The 19,478-nt window shown below is 29.7% G+C and overlaps 10 protein-coding genes across 10 annotated transcripts; 5 read left to right on the forward strand and 5 right to left on the reverse strand.

The window, feature by feature from the left end:
* Positions 1-92: 92 nt before the first annotated feature.
* On the reverse strand, positions 93-2,750 carry FG386_001600 (uncharacterized protein; the record flags this gene model as incomplete). Its single annotated transcript, XM_067340993.1, has 1 exon — positions 93-2,750. One exon carries the CDS (start codon positions 2,748-2,750, stop codon positions 93-95), a length of 2,658 nt encoding a protein of 885 aa, XP_067198064.1.
* A 208-nt stretch (positions 2,751-2,958) lies between these two features.
* FG386_001601 (uncharacterized protein) lies at positions 2,959-5,340 on the reverse strand (the record flags this gene model as incomplete). The annotated part of the gene is made up of 1 exon (XM_067340994.1): positions 2,959-5,340. One exon carries the CDS (start codon positions 5,338-5,340, stop codon positions 2,959-2,961), a length of 2,382 nt encoding a protein of 793 aa, XP_067198065.1.
* A 108-nt stretch (positions 5,341-5,448) lies between these two features.
* Positions 5,449-5,984, reverse strand: FG386_001603 (ubiquitin conjugating enzyme; the record flags this gene model as incomplete). The annotated part of the gene is made up of 2 exons (XM_067340996.1): positions 5,449-5,778; positions 5,835-5,984. The coding sequence occupies 2 exons, from the start codon at positions 5,982-5,984 to the stop codon at positions 5,449-5,451; spliced, it is 480 nt and encodes a 159-aa protein (XP_067198067.1).
* A 178-nt stretch (positions 5,985-6,162) lies between these two features.
* FG386_001604 (cathepsin like thiol protease membrane associated) lies at positions 6,163-8,073 on the reverse strand (the record flags this gene model as incomplete). Its single annotated transcript, XM_067340997.1, has 1 exon — positions 6,163-8,073. One exon carries the CDS (start codon positions 8,071-8,073, stop codon positions 6,163-6,165), a length of 1,911 nt encoding a protein of 636 aa, XP_067198068.1.
* A 168-nt stretch (positions 8,074-8,241) lies between these two features.
* FG386_001605 (uncharacterized protein) lies at positions 8,242-10,728 on the reverse strand (the record flags this gene model as incomplete). The annotated part of the gene is made up of 1 exon (XM_067340998.1): positions 8,242-10,728. One exon carries the CDS (start codon positions 10,726-10,728, stop codon positions 8,242-8,244), a length of 2,487 nt encoding a protein of 828 aa, XP_067198069.1.
* A 613-nt stretch (positions 10,729-11,341) lies between these two features.
* On the forward strand, positions 11,342-14,338 carry FG386_001606 (uncharacterized protein; the record flags this gene model as incomplete). Its single annotated transcript, XM_067340999.1, has 1 exon — positions 11,342-14,338. One exon carries the CDS (start codon positions 11,342-11,344, stop codon positions 14,336-14,338), a length of 2,997 nt encoding a protein of 998 aa, XP_067198070.1.
* A 130-nt stretch (positions 14,339-14,468) lies between these two features.
* FG386_001607 (uncharacterized protein) lies at positions 14,469-14,906 on the forward strand (the record flags this gene model as incomplete). Its single annotated transcript, XM_067341000.1, has 1 exon — positions 14,469-14,906. One exon carries the CDS (start codon positions 14,469-14,471, stop codon positions 14,904-14,906), a length of 438 nt encoding a protein of 145 aa, XP_067198071.1.
* A 96-nt stretch (positions 14,907-15,002) lies between these two features.
* On the forward strand, positions 15,003-16,121 carry FG386_001608 (SLBP family protein; the record flags this gene model as incomplete). Its single annotated transcript, XM_067341001.1, has 1 exon — positions 15,003-16,121. The coding sequence occupies one exon, from the start codon at positions 15,003-15,005 to the stop codon at positions 16,119-16,121; it is 1,119 nt and encodes a 372-aa protein (XP_067198072.1).
* Positions 16,122-16,291: 170 nt separating this feature from the next.
* FG386_001609 (26S proteasome regulatory subunit) lies at positions 16,292-17,272 on the forward strand (the record flags this gene model as incomplete). Its single annotated transcript, XM_067341002.1, has 1 exon — positions 16,292-17,272. One exon carries the CDS (start codon positions 16,292-16,294, stop codon positions 17,270-17,272), a length of 981 nt encoding a protein of 326 aa, XP_067198073.1.
* A 171-nt stretch (positions 17,273-17,443) lies between these two features.
* FG386_001610 (Abd1p) lies at positions 17,444-19,477 on the forward strand (the record flags this gene model as incomplete). Its single annotated transcript, XM_067341003.1, has 1 exon — positions 17,444-19,477. One exon carries the CDS (start codon positions 17,444-17,446, stop codon positions 19,475-19,477), a length of 2,034 nt encoding a protein of 677 aa, XP_067198074.1.
* Position 19,478: the final 1 nt, after the last annotated feature.

Here is a 19,478-nt window from a genome sequence, read left to right on the forward strand (position 1 = left end):
AATTATCTTATTTTTTTTTTTATAAATAAAACAGAGGCGCATATATTTATATGTACATGTTTTAATAATTATTACTAAAATTAAAATTAATTTTACCACTTTTCAACAATTAAATCGTTTTCCCATTTTTCACCCCAAGATTTTACTTTTGAACCCCACTTCCAGTGATCGCCCCACGAATTTCCCCAGAAGTTCCCAGTTCCATCTGATGCAAACTTTGCTGTCCATTTCTCTACAAATTCTGCGGCAATGTCTCCATGGCCCATATATTCACTTCCAAATCCGGAATAAGTTTCTCCCCATTCCTCACTCCATTCCTCTCCTGTATGTACTTTCATTCCCTCCTTCTTCGCCGTTTTTTTGCTCAAATTATTTATCTCATCAATTTCCTCCCTCCATTCTTCTCTCCATTTGTCACCAATGCTATTTTCACCACTTTTTTGTGCCCACTTCCATTTATTCTTAAAATCTTCTTTCCATTCTTCCTCCCATTTATCTCCATTTAGATTCTCACCCTTTTTCCAAGCCTCCTTATAATAAGGTTTCTCTGACCATTTCTCTTCCCATTTACCTTCTCGATTATATCCCTTCTTCAATGCCCAATTTTCTCCATTTTCCTTTGAACTTCCAAATTCATCAAGGTACCAATTCTCAACACCCTTTCCACTTTTTATCGCATGAGTGTTTCCTTCCCCATCATCTTCATATTCTTCCTCCCATCTTTGCTGAACTTTATTTCGGTCTTCAGTATCGTACTTTGTTCCACATTTAAAGACATTGGATCTTCCTGACACTTCTATCAATTCTTTTTCCGTCCATATTTCAATCGGTCCATTTGAATCGCACATCTTCCAGCAATAATTTTTGTTGAATTCTCCGTGTTCATCCTTCATCCATTCCTCGCTCCACTCTACATGCTTGTCGTCGTGCCTCATATCCATTCCCTTTTTATTACCTTTTTGCTTCAATCCATCCTTTTCCCAATAATCGAAAAATTCATGGTGCTGGCTCTTGCTCCATGCTTCTCCTGATTCAAAATACATATTTTTACTACCAAAATGAGATAAATAATTTTCTTTTTCGAGATCTATTCCATAGTCTTCTTCATGAACTTTTAACTTTTGTGTTCTTTTTTCACCCCATTGATCTCCATTTTTGTCAGTCCAATACTTATTTGTGAAATGATAAGTTCTAAGAAGTTCATTCATTTCATCTGTTCGACAAAGGTTTTCACTCCAATCTTCAGACCAAGTTTCTCCCGTAAATATACCTTCACCTCTTTTCTTTCCCCTTCTAAAAATGCCTTCAGGAATACGTTCATTCATATTTCTATATTTTTGTAAACTGTACCTTTGATCCTCATGAATTTCCTCTCTAAAATTCTCAGATCCATTGTTATACCAATTTTCTTTAACTAACTCGATTCTTTCATTTTTAAAATTCTTTTCTATTATTGTTTCACCCCAGGTGTTATTTTCACCCACTTTCTCCCAATTTTTCCTTACTGTCTTTACCTTAGTATAGTCTTTACATTCAAATTCTTCCCAAACAACAGAAAATCTTTCATTACTAGATTTGGAGTAACCGAACTTTTCCCCCCATTGTTTTTCCTCTTCTACAAACCATCTATCGGTTTCATTTGTTCCATCTACTCCTTCAGACCAAACTTCACACCATTCTGTCTTTTCATTTTTAATCCCACGTTTCTTTCCTTTTTTATTTCCATTGTTATCTATTTCAATATATTCCTTCCATATTTCATTGTATTTAGAGTTCTTATCTTCATTACCCAATTGTTTTTCAAGATAATCTCTAGTCTCTCTCATTTCTTCTTCAATTTGAACCTTCGAAGTTGTTTCAAAAGAATTAGCTTCCTCAGAAAACTCACCACTTCTATAAGAATTATAAATTATCTCTGTTTTTTCAATCAAAGACTTTTTTCTCTTACAAATAAACGAAAATGGTCTATTATTTAATTCAGGTTTAATTCCTTTCTCATGATAAATTGTAGTGCATGTGTCTTCATCTAAAACAGTATTCTCTCTCCACTCTTTTAAATCAAGATTACTTTTGCCATATTTATTTGTCTGAATCAATTTCCAATGTGTTTCAGAACTATTTTCTTTCTTCAAAGGCTCAAGTATGAATTCAGAGTCTTCTAATCTATAATTAACTACACGTACATTATTTTCACAAAGATCTTCAATATACTTTCTCACAAAAAGTTTATTTCCCCTCCTAAACCATTTCTCCTTCCATCTCTTGTTTTTCTTGTAATCAATTCCAGATAATTGCCCTAATGAGGCTCTATGTTCATTTATGCTCCCAACTTCGGTATTGTCCCCAAGTTCAAAATTAGAGATATTTTTTTTTACATTTTTGCTTTCTGTAATATACAAATTATTATTTGATTCTGTGTACTCAACTTGTAAACTATTGAACTCGTCTGGAATATTTCTTTGTTCTATCCATTTCTCCTCCCAGCTCTTGTCTTTAGCTTCTTTTTTCCCCCAAATCAATCCTTGTTCATCTCCTTCCCAAGTTTCTGTGTAATCTTCATATTCTTTTTCACCCTTAATTTTTTCTGTTGTTAAAGTCAAAGTAATATCAGTTTGGTTTGAAAATGGTTGATCATTTGTTGCAATCCTACTTCCATATTTTGAGCGTACGTTATCATCACAAATTAAATCTTGTTCTTCAACTATTAAAGACTGGGATTGATTACTATTTGGTAACCTCGAAAAACGCATATTTATGAAAATATAACATAAATAATCAAGGTCATTCTATTTTATTCATAGTATTTGTTTGGGTGAAGTGTTATCCATAAATTCGTTCATGTTAAATAAATTTAGAGCGATGGAAAAAAAATTGTTCGAGTTATAAAAAAAAAAAAAAACTAAAAAACCTGTAAAAATAAAAAAAAAGATTCATTAGACAAGAAATTAAATTTAGATTCTACTCGTAGTTCAATTTTTTATTTTCAAGAATTTTTGCGTCACCAATTTGAAGTACATTTGTGAATGAAATAGCGTTATAATTCAAGTAAATATTTTTTGTGTGAAATAATTCACTAGAACTGAACATATTTATTACTTTGTTACTATTTAAATTTAATTTTGGTAACAAGATATTGTTTTGTAATTCAAAATTCCGATTATTTAGAATATAAAAAATTCGACAGTACTCTTTTGAAACGGATTTCAATGAATGAACAAAAATATTTAATGATAACCAAAATATTTTGGGACTGTGTTTTTTTACATAACCTCTATTTTCTATGATATAATTAATGTCTTGGTTACTTATCTCAATGTCATGTGATAAATTTTGAATTAAATGTATTTTACACAGTATTTTTTGAAAGAATAGTTCTATGTTATCAATTATCAACCCAGTATTAATATTAGAGCCTTTATTCGGTTTTTCACTTGATCTAAATGGAAAAGATACGAAAAAACTTTCCAACAACAGTCTATTATCATAGCCCCATTTTTTTTCAGTGAACAGTATATCAATTACTTTTACGGATTTAATTTTAAACTTGTGTTCGAGATAGTTTTTTTCTTGGCCAAAATTTTCAAACTTAAAAAGATCTGAATCATCGCTTTCAAACCTAGATTTATATTCATTAGCTAACTCTTGATTCAGTTCTGTAAATAAGCTAGGAATTGACGAAAAAATTGTAGATATTTTTTCTGAGATTTCTTTTTTCTCCTTTAAATTCAAAAGAGACTTTCTAAAAGTGTGTTCTGTTTGGTTGAATGACGAGTTCTTTACTCCTGTACTTTGTTTCTGTAATTGATTACAATCTATATATATATTTAACTTTATTTCATCTTTCATTTTCATAAACAGTTTCTCAAAGCATTCACTCTGAAAAGAATATGTGTTGCTTTCGATCCCTGAACACTCAATATGAGATGTGGATTTTATTTTTTCTTCATAGTTAAACGCTCTAGATACTGGAAATGGAATAATTGGGTCCCTATTAATAATAGATAGATTGAATGGAGTTCTAACTAATGAAGTCTCTATGAATTCAGTATGAGCATTTATTCGTTTTTCTATTTTATACATATTTACATCTAATACTTTCGAATTATTAGAAATTAATCTCATGCTTGGAATTAGTGCGAAATTTGGAATACCCTCTTTACCCAAAAGAATACTTTCGTATTCAAGTGAATTTCTAATTGATGAAATAACGTTAATAGGATTTCTTCCTACTGGAGAAGACAATGGAAAAATTTCTATTGCTGTTGGATTAAATTGATTTGGGATTTTTCCAAGTATTTTTAATTGAATAATGTCGATTAATTCATCGAAAGGAGAACTAGAAAATTCACTTGAAGTAATAGATACAATATTTTCATATTCATAAAGCACCCCACCTTCTTCTGAGTTTGAAAATTCACTTTGCTCCGAATTATTATGTTTTTTATTATTCTCAAGTTTAAAACTTCTTTTTTTGATAAATTTTAACAAATGATCGTTTTTTAATGTGAATAGAGTTATATATTTAAATTCATTAAATGTATTTACATTAGATAAATCTACTCTCAACAAAATTGTTTCAAAAACTTGAGAAATAACTACATCTGAATAGCTTAATAGTGATTTTGAATTGATAAAAGTAATTTTTATGTTGCTTATTCCTTGTTTTGTCGTAATAATTGGCTCATTACATTTTTTGTCCGTATTATCATCTGAAGGATATTCAAGTATAAAAATCAAATTAATCTTTAGGTCTTTGGCATTAATAAATTTTTTTTGTAGTTCATAATGTAAAGAGTTGACCAAACATTCAAGTATTGATAATAAAATTAAATTGTTGGAAAAAAAATCTACCTCTGGAATAAGTATCCAAATTGTTATATTCTTACTAATATATTCGAGTTTATTCACTATTTTTTCTATTCCATCAATGAAACCTGTCAAGAATATATTATTATTAACTTGGTGACTAGCTTTTTCTTGTTTGAGACTACTTTTTAAATCTATATAGCTATTAACTATTTTGTCAAAAATTAATTTTGAATTCGAATAAATGTCTACATTTTGAATAGTGCCAAAATTGTTTAAAACAAAGAGACCGAGGCCTCCGAAAGAATTACTCAAATTAAAAAGTTGTAATTCAATGGAGACTAAACGAGCAAAAACTTTAGATAAATTATGTACAACATCTTCACTGATTGAGATGGGATTGCACAAGTATTTAATGTGCTTTCCAATAAATTCAATACGTTTCGGTTTAGAAAAAATATCTTTTTCAATAAGCTTCCAATTTATATCTAATCCGCTTTGAACAATATGGATAGATTTTTCTGAACGACTCATTTAGAAAGAAAGCATATAAATATCTAATTAAGTATTTAGTTTGAAAATAATGATTATAAAACATCTAATGTTTATTGGACGGCTAGTGTTAGCGCGAAGCAGGCAGAGTCAATCTGAAGGCCTATTTTGTAATGCTTGTTGTTTAATTCTTCGATTGTATTCTGCCCTGTTATTAGTATATAGTTGATAAGACTCAGCTTGTGCAGGTGACTTAATATTTGGATTATCAAGCAAATCTTGTATGCCTAATAAAATTTGTTTCATGGTAATTGACGGCTTCCAATCCTCATCCTCATTTAAAATAGAAAGACAAACCGTTCCAGAAGGATAGATATTTGGATGAAATAATGGTGGTTGAAAGATACATTTTGGAGGTTTTGCAGGGTAGTCATCCGGGAAAATTACAATAAGAGTGTATTCACCATATTCCCAAGGTGTCTAAAAGTATAAAATTTCAAGCTTAAATCAAATAAAATATTAAACATCAAACTTACCCCATTTTTTCCTGGAATTTTGCAAATCCACTTCATCATATTTTGTCCTTCGCCATCTTCAGAAGGTGCGTATTTTGCAGAAAAACCAACAGGGTGATCCTTTCGCCATTCTGCCCTTTCCTGAGCAATTCTCTTACGTGAGAAACTCATATCAACACTAAAATATTATGTTATCTTTCCTAAAGATAATTTTTCAATGTCCTAAAATAAAATACGAATAATTTTTTCCGGGAATTTGAGGGAATCGCAGGAAAAATATGCCCAAAAAAAATCAACGGGAAAGGCAGTAAAAATTATAAAAATAAAAAAAAAAGTCAATCAATAATCACTAAATTAAAATTAAAAAAAGAGCAATTATTAGTACAATAATATTAAAGTGAATACTATTCTGTTTAATTTCAAATGAATCTGAATGATATTTTTTCCCTGCACCAGCCAACAGAAATGCATTTCCTTCACAAACTTCAGGTATAGGATCCGATGGAAGTTGTCTAATGATACCAGGATACCAGAACATGTCACAAGAACTTGCAGAAACATTCATAAATCCGGAAATACCCCAGGAAGCACCCCAACTGTTTTGAATGACGTAATATTTTTCACCACTGTCACTAACTCCAAATCCAATCATAATTACTGCATGGTCTAATTCAGAAGAAAGTGTGCACCTTGGAGCTCTGTAAATCCCACCTGAATAACTTGCAAATCCTGGTAAATTTGAATTTATACTTAATGATATAGACCCAACTTTTGGGAGTATAGTTGTTACAAAATCCCAGCCTTCGCTGCCAGTTAAAGAAAGCCCTGTAAAGACGTTATATCTACCTACTGTTAGACATCCGCTACATTTATTTGATTTGCAATCTTTCTGTGATTCAATATATGGGTACTCTTCCCAAGAACAAAATAAGTTTTTTGGATTGTTGCTCTCAAGCAAATAACTCCATCCGTTTGAATAGAAACCTCCATTGCAACCTAAATTCCCAAAGCTTTGACTACAATCTATTATTTGTTGTGGGGAGAGCGGTGATGTAAGGAACGATTCTTGGATACAATTAGATATGCTCACTGACGAACTTACAACAAAAGCATAGCAAGCACCGCACTTTCCTTGATCATAGGGAAAGTATACACAGGATTTGCCATTAACATCTCGAGAATCAAAGTAATTTAACAATGGATCTGAATTGTCATTAACAATAAATGAGTCCGTGTTTCCCTTTGAGCTATTAAATTCAAATAAGAGTTCCCTAATTATGTTAATACCCTTATCAGTTGTATTAACCAATTTAAATCTTTTTGAGGTGAAATTGTAATCGACTACTAACTCTTTACCTTCAACTTTCGACTCCTTCCATTTCCTGCTGATTTTGTCACCCCTTATACTATCTGGAATAATTAATTTTGAAGGAGGTTGGTCCAAAGATACTTGAGTAAGATCGAATTCTGCTTCAGGATTCATCTTCATAGCGAGAATTATATCTTCTATTTTTTCCTCACATCTCTCAATTGATGTTGTATTTAACCCCAGATTGCGTTGTGTTTCTATTGCAAAATTGCAAATACACTCTATTACCGAGAAAACTCCATTGTTCTCATTTTTTAATATTTCCACTAATTTGTAGGTGTTGTTTTCAGGCTGGGAACGCTTGACTTCGTATTCAATCCAGTTTGTGTCTGAAGGATGGAAAAGATTGCTGATAAATGAACCCGGAAGAGTATCAACACTTAAACTTTGATTAAATTCATCATTATATTTCGTTATTTTTATGTTGATATTTATTTTGGTGTGATTGTCATGCCCAATTTTCCATGCTCTATTTGAATTCCTCTTAAATTCATCATCCTCCAGTTTTTTTATTCTATTGAAATAATAAAATGTCAGTGCAATCTTTCTTAAGAATCCAACTAGGAAACCATAATCTGTAATACATTTGTCAATGACTTTAGAATAGTTAAAATTAAAGGACGGAAAAAACAATTTTGTGTGTTCAGAGTACTCTTTGTGAGCAACATCCAAATCGTTATATGAAAGAACTTTTTTATTTGGAACTGCAGTATCAGCACTATAGTTTTGTGAAGAAATGAAATTCTTGTCAAAATCGTTGCTTTTTATAAAATCTATCCTTTTGCCATTTGAATTCCACGTAAAATTGCCTCTATTTACATGTAATACCTCGGAAAATACATGCCAAAAGATGTTGGAGGACAAAAAGAAAAAGAAAATTCTGAAATTCATTTATTAAAGATTAATAAAATACTTTATAATACCCTATCAAGGCGGAAAATAACTATAAATTATCAAACAATTTTTAGTTTGTCAATAATCCGACCCCACGAAGGTGTGAATGGCATTCAAGAGCGCCGAAAACACGTTAGGTGGAGCAAGAAAACCGATTCAAAAATATCAAAGGTTTGAATGAACTAAAGTATATATTAAAGGTTTGTTTTTATTTTCCGAGTCACCTAATTGAAGATGTTGAATAAAATTGTCGTTTACTTGCATCCCCTTAACATATTGAAAGTAACTTTCAACGTATTTATCCACTCCACAATCTGTATCGATAAATAGATCAACTAGCACAATATTTGAGTTAACTGAGAAATTTCCAGTATTTGCCTCAAGTTTTAAGTCAATAATTACATGAAAATCCTTATTTATATTCCCTTGCTGCTTTTTTTCACCTATACAGTGATCATAAGCATCTATTATATAGAGAAAATTAGGAGAGAAAGCCTCGATTACTTTGTAAATTTCGGAAATAAATTCCTTTGGAGTGCTATTTTTTTCAAACTTAATCTCTTTTGAATAAGACACATTGCTAATTTTGTAATTAAACCGAGGAGGATCAATATTGTAAATTTCATTTTCGTTAGAGCTATCAAAAGAATTGACATTGCATAACAATGGAAGATATCCCTTTAAACCACCTGGGAATTCGAAGTGCTTCTCAGTAACTTCTTTTTGTTTCTCTATTGACTTTTCTTTACTGTAATTTTGATAATCTGGCTTCTGAATAATAATGTTTGAAGATAAATCCCACTCGATTAATGATGAATTGTTAATATTCTGACAAATTTGGTGTATAACCGAGTGGAGTATTCCAGGTGTTTTTATTTTATTGTGCCCATCTTTCTCATGAACTTTTGTTTTATTATCTTGGAAATCATTAATAAACACACATCTACTTCTGTTTGTTCCCCAAAATGTTTTTCTGGATGCTGTATTGTCCATTCCAATATTCACAAAGCAAATTGGGGAAATAGATGAAACGATTTTATTACTTCTGTTACCTTCTTTGTTATTAAATACCATTTTATCATCCAACCCCAGTTTTATATTATTAAATGTGTCATTAACAAGAAGCAATACATCTATCTCAACTTCCTTCTGTTCAGTGATGTCTATTTCATAAAAATCATTTCTTTCTGTTGTTTTTGTACATTTACTATTATATATATTTGTTTTTGGAGATTCTATCTCTATTCTGTTGCATAAAAGAGACTGGCGTTTAAGGAAGATATTCTTATTATCATTCCTTGAATAATTGTACAAGTAGGTATTTTCAATGTTCCTTTCTTCTATAATATTTGAAAGGTAGCGCTGTATAATAGATAAATCAGTTAATAATAAGGAGGAAGGTCTTTTTGTCTCATCAAATTCAATAACTTTATCTATTTCAAAAACGTATTTATTGTCTATAATTATTTGTTTCTTTTCCACATCAATAAAAAACCCATTTTTAATATTTGCCTCAGTTTTCTCTAGATATAAATTGTTTTTATCAACACCACAATGTGTATCATTTTCTTGTTTTGAAATATCTTCAATATTACTTTCGATACTATTTCTTTCCGGAGATGGAATAAAAATAAAGATTTTGGATGTTTGAGGTATCTCAGCTAAATAATTTCTTAAAACAAATCTTGGTTCATTCTTAAATTTATGTAACTTAAATTGGAGTTGATTCAAGGTCATCTTGTCGTTCTGTAAAAGCTTCTCCAATTTTAAAGCAAATTTGACAGAGTCATTAAATGGCATATCGAAGTTTTCAGAAATCACACTACGACTTAAATGACTAACTTCATATAAACTTATTGATTTCTCAGATTCGAATACCTCTTTTGACAATAATTTGATTGTCTCCTCTATTTCAGATATTTTCTGAGTCAATTCATTATTTAAGTTTCTAAAAGTGTCAATTTCACATTTGTGCTTTCTAAAAAATGAATCAATTCGATCTAACTGATCCTCCAATTCTTTAATTTCTATTTTTAATTCATTTTCAAATTTCTGAAGTATGATTTTCTCTTGAATGCATTTTTGATTCTCCTCTTCTAAATACTCTAATTGGAGTTTAAGCTCCGATTCAGAAGTTTTAAAAGAAAGTTCTAGTTGACTAAATTCATCCTCTAATTTTTTTAGTCTTAGTTTGGACTTTTCAAGCCTAGATTCCCTTTCATTTATTAAACTTTTCTGTCTGAAACTTAAGTTTTGCATTAGAACAGAATATTCATTCTTCCCGTTCAACATCTTTAAATTGAAAGAATCTTTATTTTGATTTGAATTTGTGCAACTCATTGTGTTTTTCCTATTGCTTGTTATAGCTTGAATTCTTCCATCCATTTGCTGATTCTTTTTTCTGATTGCTTCTATAGAACTCCCCATTGACCCTTGCTTAATAAAAGCAACCCTTGGAACTTGTATCTTAACCACATTATTATGAATTTTTTTTTTTTGAGCCTCTTCAAATTTCTGTTCACCAATTTCCAAGTTATTTTTTATAATATTATTTTCGTTTCTGACTCGTGTTTCAGAGACGTTATATTTAGAACTGGAAGTTGCCTTTTCATTTTCTGTTTTAAACCCAAATCTAGGAATTTTTGTTGACATCAAATATAAATCATTTAATGGTGATTAAATAAAAATGAGTTAAATTTTACTTTATGAAAATACCCATAATTTCAAGCCTTAGTTTATTGTCTATTTTTCTGAGGGGGGAGGGGTAATATTCAAGTAAAACTAATTTCATTCATCTATTCTCTTTTTAGAAATAAAATTGACACTTTGTCATAGATATATACGTTATTAACTTTAGAAACATTAAATACATATGAAATTCACAGATTTCTATATATAGTTTTTACTAGAACTTTTTTTGTATTCTATTAGTTCAAAAATCAAAAAAAAAACAATCGAAATGTGAACATTGAGAAATTATTTAATATTTTAATGTTGGTGAAATAAAATGTGAACTTCTTGTTATTTGGTATTGATATGTGTGACATTCAAGACTGGACATATTTTTTTTTGAGTCTGTTTAATGTGAAACTAATTTTTTTTTTTTATTTCTCATGTGCCATTTTAATTTTGTCTATCTATTAATTTGATTTATGAGGGTCTGTTATTAATCTATCTTAACCCACTATCAACAAACGTTTATTTACTTGTTACGAAGCTTAGATGCACTATTTTCACACATAAAGGTAAACTTGTTTACTTAAGGATGGAGTTCCTAAAATCAAGAAAAGATAGTGAACCTTCACAATTAAAAAAATACAATTCTAGAAGGATCTCATCCGAAATTAATAAATTTCTTTCAAAAAAATACATTCGAAATGAATATGAATATTCTAATTCTTTTTTATATTCAGATATGAATCTGAATGTAAAAAACACCAGAGAAATAAATAGTATTGTAACAAATCCAATGTGGTATAGGGATACTTGCAATGAAAATATTTTAGATATATGTTTCAAAAAACCTATATATTCTGGAAACTCAAAATTCAATTACTTACCGAAAGCAGTTGATGACAATTTGGAATGGTTTAAAAGAACTAAAAATGATTTCATTGAGGAAAATGAGGTTGGATATGTATTATCTCAAAAAGAAATATTTTTTGAAAAAAAAAAACAACATATTATGGCTAAATCACAAGAAAATTCAAGATATAGGTATATTTCCCCATTTTCTGAGTATCTATTAGAAAGATTGAACTGGAAAGTTGCATTGAGAATTTATTACACATTGGATCCTGAAAGAAAAGGTTTCATAGAGTTATCAACCTTAAAAAACAAGTTATTAGCTATGCTCAGAGTTGATACTGAAAAGGCACAAGTTTTGTTGATGTTTATAGAAAGTATTACACCCTTTTTTGTAAAAGAAGGATGCATTCATAAAGATGAAATTGTAACATTTATAGCAAAACAAGTATCAGATGAATCAATCACTTGTGGACTTTTTTCTAAATTAAGAACAATTTTCATGAGTCCTATTGGAAGATCAAAAAAATTTTACGACAAAAAAAACAATGCTTTTATTCAACGAGGATATTTTACAAAACCGGAAGCTTTTAATGGGAATAAATTTAAGTTAAATCCTGAAAACATTGTTTTGAAATTATCAGAAATTAATGTATACAATGCATACGGTGATTATTTCAGTGGATTCTGTAATTTCAATAAATATAAAGAGCAAAGTAATTGTTTATATAAATATGGTTTTTGTAGAACAAATAAAGCAAAATATTCGGTAAAAGGTAATTTGCAAGATCATATTAATATAGGAAAAGAAAGAAAACAAAAGCTTGTTGATAAAATTAAGGATGAAAATATAAAATCAAAAATTGAAAGTGAATTAGAATGCACATTTAAACCGAAAATTACTTGGCCACTTGAAAAATATATGAGAGACGTTTCAAATAAAAATTGGAATATTAAGGATTATTCCAGAAAAATGATGAACAAAAAAGAGATTAATATTATGGGTTACATAGTTATAAATGAAGAGAACTCGAAGGATTCAAATATATTATCTTCTCTAAACAGTTTAGTTTATCCAAATGATTTTGATCACAAACATTCTTTGAATGAATATATTTTTGACCATTTAAATAATCAAATTTACGTTTTTCATAAAGGATTTAGATTTGATTTAAAAAAAAATGAGGACTATCCTTTTGATGATATCAGTATTGATAAAAATAGAGTGGAGAGTGACAAAAGATTACAATTAATTGCAGAAAGGTTTGTGAATGAATTTCTTGAGATTGATAAGAAATATATTAACGAAAAAAATAATTCTAAAAATGTAAATAATAAAATAAAACTAATAGATAAACTTAGAGCTGGAAGGAAAAATAGCTTCTATGATCCTAGATTCAAAAATATGGAATACGAACTTGACAATAAACCAATGGAATTTAAAGAAAAAATTGTAAACATTGATAAACTACCAACTTATAAAGAGGTTATAAACCACAACATAAAACCAAAAAGTGAGAATTTAGAGACTCAATCATATTATTATCTTCCTAAAGGTTATGAGCAAATAATAAATTGTTACAATGAATGGAAAATAAGAAGGAAAATGATACCTGATAATTTAAATATGAGAAATTGTTCAAAAGATTCTGCATCTATAAAGTCTTATATTTCAAATATTAAAAAAGATAAAGATAGATTGAATAACACTAATTGTAATTTAAAAGAGAATATATCAGAGTTCAATGTTGAAGAATCCAGATTGGAGTCTATTTCAAAAGTAAATTTAATACAAGTAGAAAAAAATATGTCGATTGACCTAAGAAAAAGTTCAAACATTGACAAGTCAAATAAAATTATTAAAAGTATAAACATTAATCCTAATCATATAGAGGTGAATAATTCAAATCCACAAATTTGTGATATTGATATTCCTAAATTTAACAGTGCAAGTGGTGTTAATAACATTGAACAAAACTATATAAATGGGAGTTCTATTTTAAACTCTAATAAGACTAATTATACAAGTTTAACTCAAAATACAATTAATGACAATAATCTATCTCTAAAAACATCAAATGGTCTATTATCCCATTCTAGTGATACTAATGAATTAGGTAGTAAATTAATAGATAATCATATCGTAATGAAAGCTAAAAATGAATTAAATATGATCAAAAAAAGTTGTAAATATGGAAAGGTTATTTCAAAGAAGAGTTTAAATCTAAAAACTCCTTTAAAGAAGGGGGAATGCTTAATAAAGAAAACAGAAAACTGCTTTTTGAAAAATTCGGAACAAATTGAAATCAACGCCCATACAAATAAAGAGTTTGAATTCAGTAGGAAAAAAAGTATTCAAGTAACTTCAAATGAAATCAAAAATAACTATTCATGTAAATTAACTTCAAAAGGGACAGATAATACAACTCAAAACCCTAAAAAATCATGTATTGTAAAAACATCATCTGAGACAAGTAAGTCAAATATATTAAAGGTTTTTCAAAAAAAGTCAAACATTCAAAATCAAGTGGAACCAAAAAAAGATATATACAATATCAAAAAGTATAATAATTTGAAATTCTCAAAAGATATTGACAACAAACCTGCAAAATTTGTTCCAAAGAAAAATTCTCCAGTAATGAAAAAACAAATACCCATTGTAAAAATTACAAAGAATATATCAAAAAATGATCAAATAAATTCCTTAAAAATTGGAGTTATTTCAAACCATAAATAAAGTCAATTTCTATTAATTGTATCCAGTTTAATGAGAAAGGACAAGATATTAGATGTAAATGTAATACCGCTAAAAAAAAAGGCAGGAAAAAAAAATTACCACCTTTTATCTGGGAAGAAAGCAGGAAATAATGTACGATATTACTGGAAGTCAAATTGAAGACATTTCGTTTTCATTTGTGACTCCAGAAATGATTGATGAAATTATTATGGATGATTATCCCCACCTTCGCTTGGGTCCTTCAGTTTCACAGGTAATAATGTTATTGGTAAATGGTTTCATCGAAGATACACTAAAAAGTTCGTATTTGATTTCAAAGATGCAAAGTAGAGTTGAGATGCAACCTAGTGATATTTTAATACATTTGAAAAGGAAGTACTTGAATACCTGCTTCTGCGAATTTTGTGACTTTCAACAATCAGAGATAAATATATTTGATCCAAACATTGTGCGTTCTGAGGAATTAAATCATCCAACAAATGACAGAATTTCTTATTTAACAAATTTTGAAATTGAAAGATTACATAAGGTATTCAATACGAACAAAAGAATAATGGAATATATTTAAATAGATACTAAATTTGATTTTAACTTTTAGTAAAGCAATAATGTTTTATATTTTTTTATGTTTAAAACTTTCTTATTCTTGTTTCTTTTTCACTGTATGAGTCTATTATTACATTTCTTGATATTTTCTCCTTTGTGCGGTACAATCTTCAGGAATAAGTCTGAGAAATATTTAAAAATAGCAGAGATTAACAAAAATAAAAGACTCAGCCAGAGGCTGAAGCAAATAAATATTGCTAAGAACACGATAGGGTATGAACGGTATATTAGAGCAGTGAGTAAGAATGAAAGGAATAGAGAACTCAATTTGTCATGGCATCCTTCTACTCCTGATGTGAATCCTAATATAAGCAAGTCTTGCTTCACTGGGAGGTTAAGAGAGTGGAAATTAAGACTTCATCTCTGGGGTAACCTGGAAGAACAAGAATATATTTATATTATTGACAACAATTTAAAACTTCCACCAAGTATTTCTATAAAGAAATCAAAACTATATAACAAAGTTTGTATGGAAGGGATGCTTGATTTTTTCAATTCGAAACAAATTATAGGTCAAGATATCGAAAATACAAATCCATCTAAATTGAGAATATCACCTATTAATTTTTCTGAAAGAGATTCTATTCTTGATATGTTGAAAATGAAAAGCGGATTTCAAATCCAAGGTGCAAGAATTTCACAAATTAATTCGGAGCTATTGTCGAGAAATATATTACTTCCAGAAAAAAACACTTTTAAAGTTAATAGCTTTATAACGTTATTTATTCCTGATTCTTATAGAGGCATGCAAATCTGGAAATCTTGCAACTTCATTCGTTACTGTGATTTAATGTCAGCCGCAAGAACTAGTTTGAACATGTTCATTAGGTGCAAAATCCCCATGACTAAATTCGAAAAGAGATACAATTTAGATATCTACGACAAATTAGAAAAAAAATCGGTTGAACTCGATAGGAAGGAATTAAACTGCTTATACAAAAAAAAAATTGATGGGAATAAGAATGATGAACGCCTAAATGGAAGGTCATCTGCAGATATTTACAGGTTAATAAATATCCCAATAATAGAGAGGCATTGCTCATACAAGCCACTTCTATTCAACTGTTTTAACCTCAAACAAAGGAATCAACATATTAAAAACATTCCTTGCTACTATCCTTCATTGGTTGTATATTGTAATGTTTTACGAAATCTATCCCTTCCATACTTGTGTTGATTGGTATAACACAATGAAACAAATAAAGGCCTTTTTCATTGGCGCCACTGCTGTTTCTGACAAATTGAGGGGAGGGGGGAGAGAGAAGAAAGTACATTGCTTTTCCTAATCTAATGTAACTTATTGAGTGATATCAGAAAAAGAAATAAGAGACCATTATATTATTATCAATGAGTCACCAGGATAATAAACAATTGTATGGTGCAGTTGGAGACGCAAAATTTTCCATATTGGCTGCATTTGAGAAAAAAATTGTTATCCACCCCATTGTTTTACTTTCAATTGTAGATCATTACAACAGAGTGGCAAAGGGTACTTCAAAAAGGGTAATTGGAACTTTACTAGGAGAGGTTCAAGATGTAAATGATATTCATGTAACGAATTGTTATGCCCTACCTTTTGATGAAGATTCAAAAGACCAAATGGTTTGGTATTTGGATCATAATTACCATGAACAGATGTATTTGATGTTTAAGAAGATTAATACAAGGGAAAAAATACTTGGGTGGTACAGCACAGGGCCCAGAATAAGAACTTCTGATCTTGAGATACAAGAGTTATTCAGGAATTACTGCCCAAACCCCATATATACGATAGTTAACGTGAATGCCACTGACCAGGATTTTTTGTTCAGTCCAACATCTTCTTACATTTCGATTGATGAACCTTCAGATAGTAGAATTTTAAGGAAGAAATTTATTCAAGTTCCATGTACAATTGGAGCTTTCGAGGCAGAAGAGGTCGGTGTTGAGCATCTTTTAAGAGACATCAAGAATTCATCCATATCAAGTTTAGTTACACAGATATCAAACAATTTGAATTCATGTAAGATACTGATCTCTAAATTAAAAGACATAAGAAATTACGTAATTGAAATATTAGAGGGGAGGATACCTCCGAACCAGAATGTTATTACTACATTGCAAGATATTTTAAATTTACTACCAGATATCAATCCACCAGATGTTTTATCGTCGTTTTCGGATAGATACACTGATATTTTACTAACTATTTATGGAATAAGCTGCTTACGATCTGTTCTTTCGTTGCACGAACTTATTAATAATGTTTCAGAGAATAGAATTCAGTTAGATAATACTTCAAAGGCGATCTTTATAAAAAATGAGGGCAATATTGATAGTCTCACTTAGGACGAGTCAATGAGCTTTTCTTAGTAGACAATGACTTTATGAAACTTACCTTAGAGCTCTAATTTTTACAATTTTGTCTTATACGGTGGCCCTGTGCGCTTCCTGGCGCGTACTGATGTGTTTATATTTTGGAACTATAGTAAACTACAAGTTCCTTAAGATTGATGCCAAATGTCACAGAATACCACTAAATTGCGTCTATTATCTCTTGCGAGAAATTTGAATATTACAGATGTCGTTAAGAACTTTATTTTGCAATGCAGCGACCACAGCAAACACGAAATAGTAGCTAAGTTTGGTGAAATAAAAGGTTTTTACTCGAAAATTAATATAAATCTTCCAGTTGCATGTGATTGCATTCTTGAACATGGTTCAAGCGATTACAAATTTGAGGAAAAAATAACTAGAAAGCAACAAAGTTATTTAATTGAAAGGTTAATAAGGGCAAATAGGGAATCATGGATCATTGACGAAAAAGTTGAAATTGATCAAATTTTTGAATATCGCTACCCAGACAAATCTGTTTGCATCTTAAATGGAAATAAAAGAGAGAATTTCTACGAATTAAATTTAGGTGAAATTGTTGTTTATAGACCTAAATCTTCTATACACTATAATATTTCAGGGATTTCCAGATCACGAATAAAGGACATTCAAACTCAAAAATCACCAGAAATAAAATACAAAAAGAACATTGTTGGATGGTCCTTTCAGAGGAAAACAGGAAAAATGTATCCATTTTGGAATTTAAAGATAATTAATGTGGTTAGGTGTCGTGAAAAAAAAAGTAGAAATGAATGTAATATTTCAGGATCCAAAGAGGCAACTCAAAACGATTCAATGAGTAATAAATTAAGCGAATCTGATAGTGAAGAATCAAGTGAAGAAGATGAATTTTGGTCAATAACCTTAGTTGGAGATAAGAATCTGATATTGAAACACGTGGATTTGTACAAAAGGGGTCTAAAAAATGGTCTTGATAGAATAACAAACGAATTAATTAATAATTCATGTTTGATCGCCAAATACCTTGATGAATCTGCATCAAGCAATTTGCTTCCTGTTACTTATTATTACCCTAATTATTTTGGTGATATAACAGCTTCAATCAAAGCACACTACAATAAAAAAAAAATCCAAAATGCAGAGTTTTCAATTATTGGTGGTTTGAGGAAACACAATAATGAAATAAAAAGAGCTCTTATTGATTATTATTTCGATATACAGTTAAAAACGAGAAATGGCAATCCTCTAAGTGTCTTAGACCTGGCATGTGGCCATGGGCAAGATATACTTAAATATAAAGGAAAAAAACTTAAATGTTTAATTGGTATAGATATATCTGCAGAAGAGATTTCAGAGGCAAGACATCGTCTTACAAATTTTGGGAGTTCCATAAACTTCCCAGTTGAATATCATGTGGGAAATCTACTTTCAAAGACATCATACTTAACAATATTAAAAAACTCAATGTTTGAAATAATTTCAATTCAACTTTCAATGCATTATATGCTAATAAGTGAAGAAGTATCAAGGGAATTCCTTTTCAATATCTCTAGGTATTTGAAACCAGGTGGTTTTTTTCTTGGATCAACAATTTCATGTGAAAAGGTGTTCTTTTCTATAAAAAATGGTTCCAGGAAAATCATCTGTGATAAAGATGCCGGTAATTTTGATGAACAGGGTAATGCAGAATCAAATAATGTTTCTAAATATGTTTGTGGTAATTCTATTTACAAAATTTCTATTGAAGAAAATATTTGGAAAAGGTATTTTTCTGAAGAAATTGAAACAGAAAAAGGTCTCATGAATTTCAGAGTAGATTGGGGAAATAAATATGACTTTTGGTTAATTGAACATATTAATCAGTACGAGTATGTTGTTCCGTGGGACTCGTTTTGTAAACTAGCTGCTAAAGTGGGTCTTGAGCTCATAAAATACTCAAACTTTCCAGAATTTATGCAGTATATGTCTGAAAACTTCCCGAATCTCAGACTTTCTAATTGGATAAATAATCCGAAACACTCCTCTTCAATTACACCGGAGGAAAATGAGGTTTTTAGCCTCTATTGTGTTTTCGTATTTCGTAAAGCTGAAGAGAGTAATAATCATGAGAACTCATTACACAAGCTTGCAAATAAAACTGATTTTTGTGTGGATAGTTTAAAAACAGGAATTAAAATTAGTAGGAAAACCGACTTTTGAC

The sequence above is a fragment of the Cryptosporidium ryanae genome (assembly GCF_009792415.1).
Source record: "Cryptosporidium ryanae isolate 45019 chromosome Unknown contig_26, whole genome shotgun sequence".
Lineage (NCBI taxonomy): Eukaryota > Apicomplexa > Conoidasida > Eucoccidiorida > Cryptosporidiidae > Cryptosporidium > Cryptosporidium ryanae.